The sequence below is a fragment of the Pteropus vampyrus genome, unplaced genomic scaffold (assembly GCF_000151845.1).
Source record: "Pteropus vampyrus isolate Shadow unplaced genomic scaffold, Pvam_2.0 Scaffold23, whole genome shotgun sequence".
NCBI classification, from domain to species: Eukaryota; Metazoa; Chordata; class Mammalia; order Chiroptera; family Pteropodidae; genus Pteropus; species Pteropus vampyrus.
In genome coordinates, this window is record NW_011888804.1 from 3945976 (window position 1) to 3956689 (window position 10714).

The 10714-nt window shown below is 58.8% G+C and overlaps 1 protein-coding gene across 5 annotated transcripts in view; it reads left to right on the forward strand.

The window, feature by feature from the left end:
- The window catches only part of TPCN1 (two pore segment channel 1), a 69572-nt gene extending 59265 nt beyond the window's left edge, over positions 1-10307 (forward strand). For 2 of the 5 annotated variants that reach the window (XM_023528235.1, XM_023528237.1), the window contains exons 20-28: positions 564-635; positions 1016-1246; positions 2613-2728; positions 3498-3544; positions 4139-4207; positions 4393-4477; positions 5319-5458; positions 5657-5737; positions 7550-10307. In XM_023528235.1, coding sequence (XP_023384003.1) covers positions 564-635; positions 1016-1246; positions 2613-2728; positions 3498-3544; positions 4139-4207; positions 4393-4477; positions 5319-5458; positions 5657-5737; positions 7550-7669 — 961 coding nt within the window. In that variant the 3' untranslated portion in view covers positions 7670-10307. The other 3 variants (XM_023528236.1, XM_023528238.1, XM_023528239.1) reach the window with 2 other exon arrangements.
- The last annotated feature ends 407 nt before the right edge of the window (positions 10308-10714 follow it).

Here is a 10714-nt window from a genome sequence, read left to right on the forward strand (position 1 = left end):
CACTGCTTAGGGTCTTGAGCTCCTCAGGAGCCTGGTTGTCCTCTTGAATATCCGGCTGTGGTCACAGACGCGTCCCGTCCGTCCCGGGAGGAGAGCTGGAGCCGTGGGATGGAGACCAGGCGCGGCGTCTCTCTGTAGCAGAATGTGGTGGTGGTGGCCGGGCCGGGGAATGACAGCTCCGCTTCCCCACACCGCCCCCTTTTCTGCACCGAGAAGCCGTCACGCTCGGGGCTCCTGTGCCTTCTTCCTCGGCTTTGCCGTGCTGTCCCGAGCAAGGCCTCGCCCTCTCTGAGCCTCCTGGCTGCGTCTGTAAACCGCGGTGAACCGCTGTCGCTCCTTCCTCGCCTGACTAAGAGACCGAGGAGGCACAGCGTGGCTCAGGGTCCCTTCACGGAGGGGCCTGTCCAGCCTCAGGGTCCCGGCACCACTGCCACACCTTCCCACATGCTGGGCGATGGCTCCGAGGGATGAGATGGCCCTGGGCCTGTCTTCTGCCTGGTGCTGCGGAAGGCCGCGGCCACGCCCCGTGTCTCTAAGTGACCTGGTCTCCTTCCCTTTCTCAGGTTATTCAAATTGAAAAAGCGTTACCGCAACGTGCTGGACACCATGTTCGAGCTGCTGCCCCGGATGGCCAGGTACTGCCTTGCCTCTCGGCCCCACGGCCAGGCGTCCTGAGGCTTGTGCCCACTAGGGGTGGGCAGCTGGGCGGTCATGGGGGGAGAGGAGTCTCTAAAAGGACTGAAATCGAGGGTCTGACAGGCCGAAACCTTGACCACACGGGTCTCCCTGGTACCTCTTGCCTCCACCACTGACCTGTCTGAAATACTTAGTAGGGAGGGCAGGGAGCTGTCAACTCACTTACCACCTGTGTCTACGTTCACAGGTAAGGGGTCACCTGTGAGTCTACCTTCACAGGTAAGGGGCGAATCTCTGGTCAAGGGGCATCTGTTCAGAGAGTCTTCACTTGAGCCGTTTTTTTACCCCAGACCTGAATCACGAGGCCCCTCCCCCGCAGGCACTTCCCAGTCGGCGAACCTGGCTGGGGGCATGCCTCTCCCCCCGTCAGCTCCGTGGGGCTGAGGAGCCGGGCTGCCGGCGGAGGCGGGCTCTCCTGCCTGGCCCCCGGTCACCCTGTCCCTCTGACCCTCCTCCCCAGCCTGGGCCTCACCCTGCTCATCTTCTACTACTCCTTCGCCATCGTGGGCATGGAATTCTTCTGTGGAATCCTCTACCCCAACTGCTGCAAGTGAGTAGGCCTCGGGGCCCCCGGCCGGGCTGGGGCCCGGGCAGCCCGCACTTCCGGAGGACTAGAGCCTGGTTGAGGGGGACCCTTGGTCTCAGGGTCCACGGGGACACGCCTGTCCAAGCCGCAGCACCCTTGGAAGCCCCTGGAATCACTTCGCTTTGCCTTCAGGGCCCAGTTCATTGCAGTAGCTAAGTGAGGGGCCCGGAGGCAGAGGATCGTCTCTGCAGTGAGGACATCGGAGCGTGTTTTCCTGTCCCCCGAGCAGGGTCCAGGAGCCGCCCTCCAATAGGCCACGATCAGCTCACTCTTTGAGGGCCGGAGGGCTCTAGAGAACCAAGTGTGGCCCGTGGCTTACTTCCATATCTCTCCGAGGGGGTGCCTGGGGACCTGGGCAGATATATCAACCAGGGGCAGCCATTTAGGATAAGACAGACAGACAGCTGCAGGAAGAAGGTGTGTGGGGGCAGGGATAGAAAGTAGGGAGCACAACCCCCACTGACTTCTCCCTCCTTTTCTCCTCCCTCCAAACCGCCAGGATGAAATCAGTATACTCTGCTATTAATTCTCGATTCACAGTGTTCTCTTTACAATTTGGTCCGTAGGGACTCAATCACTGATAAAGAAACACCTTCCAGAGACACTGGTAGCCGTTTCGAATGTCAGGCTGAGCTCAGGACCAGAAGCCTGCGGCAGTGGGTCGCAAGCCGCAGGGCCCGTCGGAACCACCAGGGCAGCCGCTTAGCAGTGCAAACGCCAGACCCACACTGTGCACCCGATGCTGTGCGCCCAGCGAGAGGCGCGAGGCGAGAGGCCGTGCCCTCTGAACACGCTCCCCGGGCCACTCGTAGCACTAAGGGACATGTAGAAACCTCAGCGTGCACGTTAACAGCTCAGTCACGAAGGATTGGAAGGGAAGTAGCAAATCAGCTCTCAGAACAGGGGCAACAACCTATTCGAACACCGGCCAGGTGCTAGCGGAAGCCCGATGAGGGTCTTTCCCCTCGCCAGGCTTGCTGCCCAGCCCCTGACCTCAAGGGTGAATCCCAGACTGGGGACACCCAGAGGAAGCGCTCGCCCACCGCGGGTAGCTGGAAGGGAGAAGGCCTGGCTGGCAGCAGAGAAATGCAAAGTGGACGTGGATAAGGGGGGCGGGGCAAGCCTGGGGGTTCCCACCAGCGCCCAGTAGGTGAGAGGAGCCAGGGCTCCCTCCAGCCAGAGACCTGAGCAGGAGAGCTGGGCAGGAAACCTCACCGGGCCAGGACGGTGCTTCTTGGTCAGACCTCGGTTTGCTTAATCTTTTTGGCCTCTGTTGAGGTGACCAATCGTGTCGTGACCGTCCCCTCTGGCCCTTTGTCGCCCTGGCCAGTTCAAGTACAGTGGCAGACGCGTACCGCTGGCTCAATCACACCGTGGGCAACAGGACCATCGTGGAGGATGGCTACTATTATCTCAATAATTTTGACAACATCCTGAACAGCTTTGGTGAGTGGAGGAAGCACAGGTGGGGCGCGCCCCGGGCCTGCCGCCTTTGTCACCCCAGGTCCCGGAGGTGGCGGAGCAAAGCTGTCTGGGGCCTCTCCTTCCCTAGCCGTTTGCCACACTTCCTTGCATCGTCTCTGGCCCAGAGGGAGCATGTGGTCTGCCCAGCCTTGGCGGGGAGGCCAGGCCAGTCCCACTAGTCACCAGGGGTTACTCCTTTTCTGCTAGTTTTCAGTGGCGTGGAGCAGAAGAACTTCATGCTCAGCCCAGTGCTAGGGAAGCACCCCACTCGTCACGACCCCATAGTTGCACGGCGGGACCCAGCCACAGCAACCTGGCACAGGGCCTTTGCCTTGCCTAGATCAGGCCCACACAGCTGTGCTCCTGTGGGTCCTGTGGAGGAGCTGGGGTCGGGGGAAATGGAGAGATGTGGCCCTGCTTCTCGAGGAAGGGGAGCCCCTCGTGGCCTCCCGATCTGCACCCGTTAAGGTGCGGGTGCTCTTTCCCCACTGTCACCCCGTCCCCCTGACCTGCTCCAGCGCAGACTGCTCGGGCAAAGGGCGTGAGGACAGGCCAAGATGGCAGCATCCCCTTTGGGGTGGGTGCTCAGGGAGGGCCTTGCCTGATTTTTCTGGAGCCCACAGCCCAAGCTGTGGGGACGCCATCATTTAGGTGCATGGTATTCAAGATGGGTAGAGAGAGGCCACTTGAAACTGACTGTGAAAAAGTGGGTCTGATCAAGACACGTCTCTCTCTCCCTTCCCTTTGGCAGTGACCTTGTTCGAGCTTACAGTTGTCAACAACTGGTACATCATCATGGTAAGGACCTCAGTCAGCCCCTGGGAGCCATCTCCCCACCGTCCTCTGAGATCAGCTCAGGGTCTCCCCTCGCCCAGTGTGGGGTGCATTGCTCTTCTCATTCTCTGCAGGGAGTGGGGTCCTGGGTCACACGGGGTTGGGGAGACCACAGTGTGGGCTCAAGAGCCTCCCCCTCTGCTAGACCTGGCTCCCATCCCCACTCCCCACACGTCTGTCCCCGGCAACGAAGAGCTGCCAGTTAGCGCCTGGGCCTCTGTCCTCCCCCTACTGTGTGGGAGACTTTTTCATCAAGAAATAGTGTGGCAAGGGTTGTTGGCTTTTGTGTTACATTCCTAAAGTCTTCCTGGTGCCACCCCTACTGGAGACAAAGATCATCTTGTTGGTCCCGGGACCATCCAGTTCTTGCAATGCAGAGGAATTTAGACCCAGGGGACTGAGGTCCCCCTCCTGTGTCTCCCACAACCAAAGGCAGATGAGGAAGGGCCTGTAAAAAGCTGGACAGTGCCAGAGGCCACAGAATAGCCTGAGTAGACAGCAGCCCAGCCCCCTGAACCCCTAGGCGCTCACTCACGGGCTGCGTCCCTTTGTCTCCAGGAAGGTGTCACCTCCCAGACGTCCCACTGGAGCCGCCTCTACTTCATGACCTTTTACATCGTGACCATGGTAGGTCTGGGGCCACGGGAGGCTCTTCGTCCTTCATCGTCCAAGTCTCCAGCTGCCCCCGCTCACTGGGCAGCGTCTGGGGGAGAGGGGGCCAGGGACACGTCTGACTGTCTCTGCCGTGGGGCCCCGAAGCAGGTCACATGGCTCAGTCCTCTGTCTAATCCCCTCTGCCTGTGCCCGGCCAGGTGGTGATGACGATCATCGTCGCCTTCATCCTGGAGGCCTTTGTCTTCCGAATGAACTACAACCGCAAGAACCAGGACTCGGAAGGTCTGTGCAAGCAGCTGGAGCAGGAGCGTGTGTGGCCTGCTGCCCGTCTGGCTGGCCGTCTGTCCAGCTGTCAGCTTCTCGGCTGTCTGGCAGTTCAGCTGTCTGGTTGTCTGACCTTCTGGCAGCTCAGTTATCTATCTGGCTTATCTACCTAGCTCTCTCATTTTCATTGTTTTTCAAATATTTAATGACAGAAACATGCTCTCGATCGCATGTTTAAAATAAAAACCGTACATGTCCTCGTTTAAGAAAAGTCACACAGCAAGAGCCAGGCTTATCGTGAACATGTCACCGTCTGTCCCACCTCTCCCCTGTCTCCCAGCGGCTGCTCACTCTTGGCTGTTTCTCATTTTAGTTATTATCCCTACATTTCTGAGTAGCATGTTGATACCACGGGCCTGGATGTGAAGGGGATGAGTCTCGTCGACTGCAGAGTCAATAGCACTTTCTCCTGCAGCTTGACGCCGGCTTTAATAATTGCCTCCGGGTGGCCTAGCTTTCTGTACACTGGCCCTTCATGCTTTCCAGACCCCCGCATCGAGACTGCCGTACACCTGCCATTACTTCCCTCCATATCTCTATCGTATGGGGCTGTCTCTTTTCTTTTTGGTCGGAGACTCCCTCCCGAAACCCTCCGTCTCCTGTAAGCTGCTGGCCTGACCAGCGCTCCTCAGATCCACGGCAGCGGGAGGGGAAGGAACTTGAGCTCCAGGTGGCAGGAGGCAGAGAGTGTGTCGTGCCGATGCGGTTTTGCGCAGAGAAGAAACCGTAGGACACCCTTGGGGCCAAACCAGAAGAGGCCAGACTGGGGCTCTGAGCTCAGGCTCCCCAACTCTTGCAGTTGATGGTGGCATCACTGTCGAGAAGGAGGTGTCCAAGGACGAGCTGCTCGCTGTCCTGAAGCTGTACCGGGAGGCGCGGGGGGCCAGCTCGGACACCCCCCGGCTGCTGAAGATCCTCTCCCAGATGGAGAAAAACGAGGTGAGGGGCGACAGGGCCCCGCCCAGTGGAGGGGGCGGGTTGCAGCTGAACAGAGTCTCTCCCCGCACTGTCCAGCCCCACAATTTCGGTGACACTTGGCTGGCACCATGGCAAAAGCCAGAGGAGAAGGCGAGGCCTGCTGTGGCTGGGCACCAGGGCGCCGGCACGGCGGAGCCTGCAGCCTCTGCTCTCCTGCAGCAAAACGCCGTGGTGTTTCTGGGACGGAGATCAAGGACCAAAAGTGACCTGAGCCTGAAGATGTACCAGGAGGAGATCCAGGTAGGCGCGCCCCTGACCACAGCACCCACGTCCTCGCCTGGGAGGGGTCTTCCCCGCCGCTGAGCAGGGGCTGCTCTCCACCCCCGTCTTGAGTAGCGGGGGAAGGGTCGGTGGGGAGATCCAGGATCATAGGTCGGGACCACTACCAGTGGTGTTGGGGCTCAGGCTTTACAGGGGTCGTTCGGGGCTACCCTCGGCCCGTCCCCCTACATAGTGGGCACCTTCCCCGTCTGCTCTTGCGTATGTCACTGCCACTTGTGCGTTCTCCAGAACCTCATCTCAGTTTCCCGCTCTGAGCCAGAGCTGCAAATGGGATGTGCACAGCGGGAGGCGTGACGGGCAGCGGGGGAGCAGGGGCCGTGGCAGCCGGCGAGGACGTGCCTCTCAGAGCACGGGGCCTCTTCCCAGGTCCAGCAGATAGGAATAAGGCCCACTGTGCCCAGCAGGTCTCGTGGATTTTGACTGTTTGGATTTTTTGTTCTAATTTAAGAGAAAGGAGAAGTCAGGTTTTTGTTTTTTGGTTTTTTTTGCAAAATCTCCCCATCTTTCCACATCGGCAACTAAGTAAAATACCTTGCAGACCACCCCATGCGCTGGCCCTCTGCATTCCAGACAGAGCCCCGCCCGCGGGCCACCAAGGGATGCACCCCGCCTTGACACCGGGGTCCCAGGGCTGGACAGGGGTCTCCCTCGCCAGCCACTGTGACTGTGCTGGTTTCCAGGGCATTCTCACAGCTGGAAACCCTGTTTCACCGAGACAGTCATGGCCAGGGTCCACGCCCGAAAGGCTGAGGGGCTGCAGCGCCCTGAAGCGACTCCCACGTTCTCCGTAAAAACACAGGGGAACAGATACTCAGCGGCTCGCTGAACGCGATGTCACAGGGACACGGAACTAACATGAGCTTCGGAACTAACATGAAACTTGCGTTTGATTCCTGGCTCTGAGTGACCTTGGACGAGTCACTCAGCCTTGTCACATCTGTGAAAGGGGGGACAGTCTCTGCCTCACAAAGCAGAGATGACTGCACGCAAGCATGCACTCAGGTGCTGTCCTGTCTTCTGGCCTCTGCCTGTCCATCCACTCCTGGCCTCAGTTTCCCCTCTGTAAGACGACAGGGTGCAGAATGAGGCCGTCTCGGTATTTTTTAAGCTCGAAAGTTCTGTGGTTCAGACTCTTTCAAAACATACAGTATACGTTTTAATTCTTTCATTACCTGAATACTCCTGCCCCTGAAAACGTCCGATGATATGACAATACCGGTCTTAGGCAGATGAGCTGTTTAATTTTGCCCAAACTGCTTTCACAGCCTTGTTGGAGGGGGCAACCCAGCAACGTGGGCGTTACGACAGGCCCTCAGCTCATCCAGCTTTATACAGCCTCTGAGCCTGGGTCTTCTTGGGTGTAAATGAGGACACAAGTCCTGCTCAGCTCAGAAGGGCTAATCGGGGGAGAGGGCGTCTGTCGTGAATGACGAGAGGTGACATCCACGCGTCGGGGGTGAAGAGTCCCGCCTGACACGTGCCAAGCAACGCTGCCCAAGGCAGTTTGCAAACCTCTCATGAATTAGGAGCAGATTCCACTCTAATTTTTCTCTTTGGGGCCGTATCCAGAATTCCCAGCAGGTCCGGGGGTGAGGGGACCTTTCAGTCCTCGCTGGGTGGGGCTGGCAGTCCCCCGCTGCACCCCGCCCCCGAAGGCAGAGGCTGGAGGGTCATAGCAAGCGCCGCCCAGCGCGGTGACTGTCGGGCTGGGGGAGGGCAGGGCTGGCTGAGGGCGCAGCCCGCTCAGCCCCCGTCTGCCCCGTGCTCCAGGAGTGGTACGAAGAACACGCCCGGAAGGAGGAGGAGCAGCAGCAGCAGCTCAGCAACAGCAGTGTCCCCACCACCCAGCAGCTCCCAGGCAGCCGCCAGCGCTCCCAGACCATCACCTAGCCCCGGCGCACGAAAGCCATCTCTTCTATGCAATAACACAATAGTATTATTTTACTACGATGTATCGAAAGAATGTGTATGTGTGTATGTGTATGTATATATATATGTATCTATATATATATATACACATAGTCATATATATGCACATATTTATAGAAAAAAGAAAAGACAGGCAGACAAGATGGGGTTTGGTTTGTAACCGCCTTGCCCCGTGTTCCTTAACCCCAGGGTCAGCTGGGTTTGGTGGGGAGTCAGGCCCCCAGGAGCCCATCCCCACACAGAAGACTCCAGAAGGCCTCTTCACAAGAAGACTGCTTACAGTAGATTCTGCTGATCTCCGCAGGGAGCGGGCCAGCCCTCCCTGGGCCAGGGCCACGGCCACGGCCACGGCCACGGCCACGGCCACGGCCACACCGACTTCCTGGCCTCGCTTTCAGACTCCCCGCCAACAGCTTCCCCACTAATTTTCCCTGCGGCCACATCCCGGGTGTCTGTGTCTTGCTTTAGGGACAAAACCACTTAGGAAAGAAAGAACCCATGTCCTGGGGGTTCGTATTTCTATATATACGGTAATGTACCAGAATGTTCCTTTGGGGTCCAGTGCCAAGGACCTCACGGAAAGAGTAATTGAGGGCTGTGATTATACCATGTGGTCAGATCTCGACCGGCACTGGGCAGCGAGAGGCTGTGCTGCCCGCGTCTCGCGTCCTGGCCATGTAAGCCTTCCCTCCCTGTCAGCCTTCCCTCCCTGTCAGCCTTCCCTCCCTGTCAGCCTTCCCTCCCTGTCAGCCTTCCCTCCCACGCCCCTTCCGGTCCGGCTTCCGTCTGTGTTGCTGAAAGTCCTTCTAATATGGCCTCCTCTGGGGTCCGGGCCCGGCGGGAGGAAAGCAAGCAAGAGGCTGGCCGATGGCTGCCACCCCAAACCCAGTCCCGAAACGGGCTTTATCCACTCATCCCTTTAACTTGAGATTGTCCCGTTTAAACAGAAACGCATTTTGGTTAATTCGGGATTCTGCTACGGACAATCCAGATCCTTCCATGTGCATTAGGTTCCGCCGCTGGGAACAGGAGCCAAAAGCACAGACACCCTCTCCCCGCTCCGCGAGCCGTCCACAGCAGCCCCACGGCCGAACCTGTTGGTCCCCTTGGGCAATGGACTTGACTGAGATGGGGTGGGGCCTCAGCTCACCCCAGGGTCTCACTGGCAGGAGAGGTTGGGGCGGAAGCAGGTCCAGGTGAACCTTCAGTTCCCCCAAGTGCCCCTGTTTCCCCAGGGGAGTTCTCTCAGATCAGTGTGGTCAGTCAGGGTTAGCAGCCCCGGTGAGTGGCGGTGGCAGAAGCAGGGTCGGAGTAGAGGGATCTTGGGTTCGGTTCTCTGGGCTGCAAACCTCTCATGGTGCAGGAGGCAGAGGCGACGGGCTGCAGGGGTGGGGGAAGGGGGGGCGGGGCAACAGCCCCACACTGCGCAGCCTGGTCCAACCCAGCTCTTCAGCGGCCTCCACTTCCCCTCGCGACCTAGGAAGGCGGGTGGGCAGAGAGGTTCCCCTCGCCATGTTCTCCTCCCTGCAGGGCAGAGCCTGGTCCCAGGGGTGCAGCACCAGCTGCCCCACGCCCTCTCCCCAGCCATCCCCAAGGCCCCGTGGCTGACACCGCAGCCCTGCCCCTCACCAGGGGAGGAGTGGTGGGCGTTTTTATTTTTAAAGCACAGGCCTTTGCAGACAAAGGAATCCTTGGGGACCCCTGAGATTCCCACGGGGGTGAGGAGGCTGATGCTGTCCTGTTCGCCTCTGGAGGGCCATCAGCCTCCGAAGGCAGCTCGGCACCGAGCCCCAGGCCAGAACCCCTTTCCCTCTCCAGAGAAGGGACTTGCACAACTGGGTGCCTTTTAACTTTCGTGTACTGAACCGGGCATTTTGGAAGCAGGGGTCAGGGGGCAGCTTTTAAGGGGGGATGGGAATGCTCTGACCTGAGCACGTGGGCCTCATTCCAGTCCCTTTCTCTGCCCCTAGAGGGCTGCAGACCTGGGAGGGGCACCAGGGAAGCTGAGGGCCCCCCGGGGGCAGGGCTGGTCCTCCCAGTCCTGTCCTGGGAAAGGCCCTGGTTTTAGCTAGGACCAGACAGTGCTGACTCCAGCGATGGGTCAGCGGCCTTGTCATGGAGGCTAAGGGCAGCTGTTCCTGCAGGGTCATCTGTGGCCTCATCAAGTTGACCCTCAAACTCGCACATAGGCTTATGGAGCAGGGAGCAGGTGTCACCCAGGGCTGCGAGCTCTGAGGGACCCAAGACGTCATCCGGCTCAGATGCCCTCTCACCTCCCATGTCATGGCCCAGTGAAACCGAGCTGAGACTTGCCACCTTGCCCTGGGTCAAGCAATCTGTCAGTGGCCACTGACGTGATGGCACTGTGCTCTTGCCCTGCTTTTTATGGGGGGGGGGGTTGGGGGTGTGTGTGTGCGCCATCTGGCCCCTCCTCCTCGCTTCCCTCCCCCCACCCAGCCTTACTCCATGCGACAATCATTTTTTACGGATAATGGGAGCAACGCTGTAAGGTTTTGTACGTTGATTTGTTACCTAGAAAACCCACTGTGTCTCCAGACTTCTGGCATATTAATAAAAGAGCCTCTGCTTTGTAAATGTGGCTGCTGCCTCGTGGTATCTGCCAGGTGCTGTTCTGTGGCTTCTGGTATTGTAAGGGAAGTGGGGAGGGTCGCATCTGGCCATTCCTGACCCAACCTCAGCCCCACCCTTAGACGTGCCTCAGCCCCACCCTTAGACGTGCCGTGAAGCCCAGATGTACTGGGCCCAAGAGGCTTCAGCCCTGGGACCAACCGCTCGTCACTTAGCCCGGGTAAGAAAGAATTGGTGAGCGCGGTATGTTTTCTGTATGCTTGAAACATTTAATAACGTTTTCATTAGAAAAAAAAGACAGTTGAATCCCTTTACTGCCCGCATAAGGCGATCGGGCAAACTCTTCGGTTGCCTACCGAAGAGGCAGGTCACTGGCAGCAGGATGCTGTGGGGTGGGGGGAAGGCACTCTTTGTCCC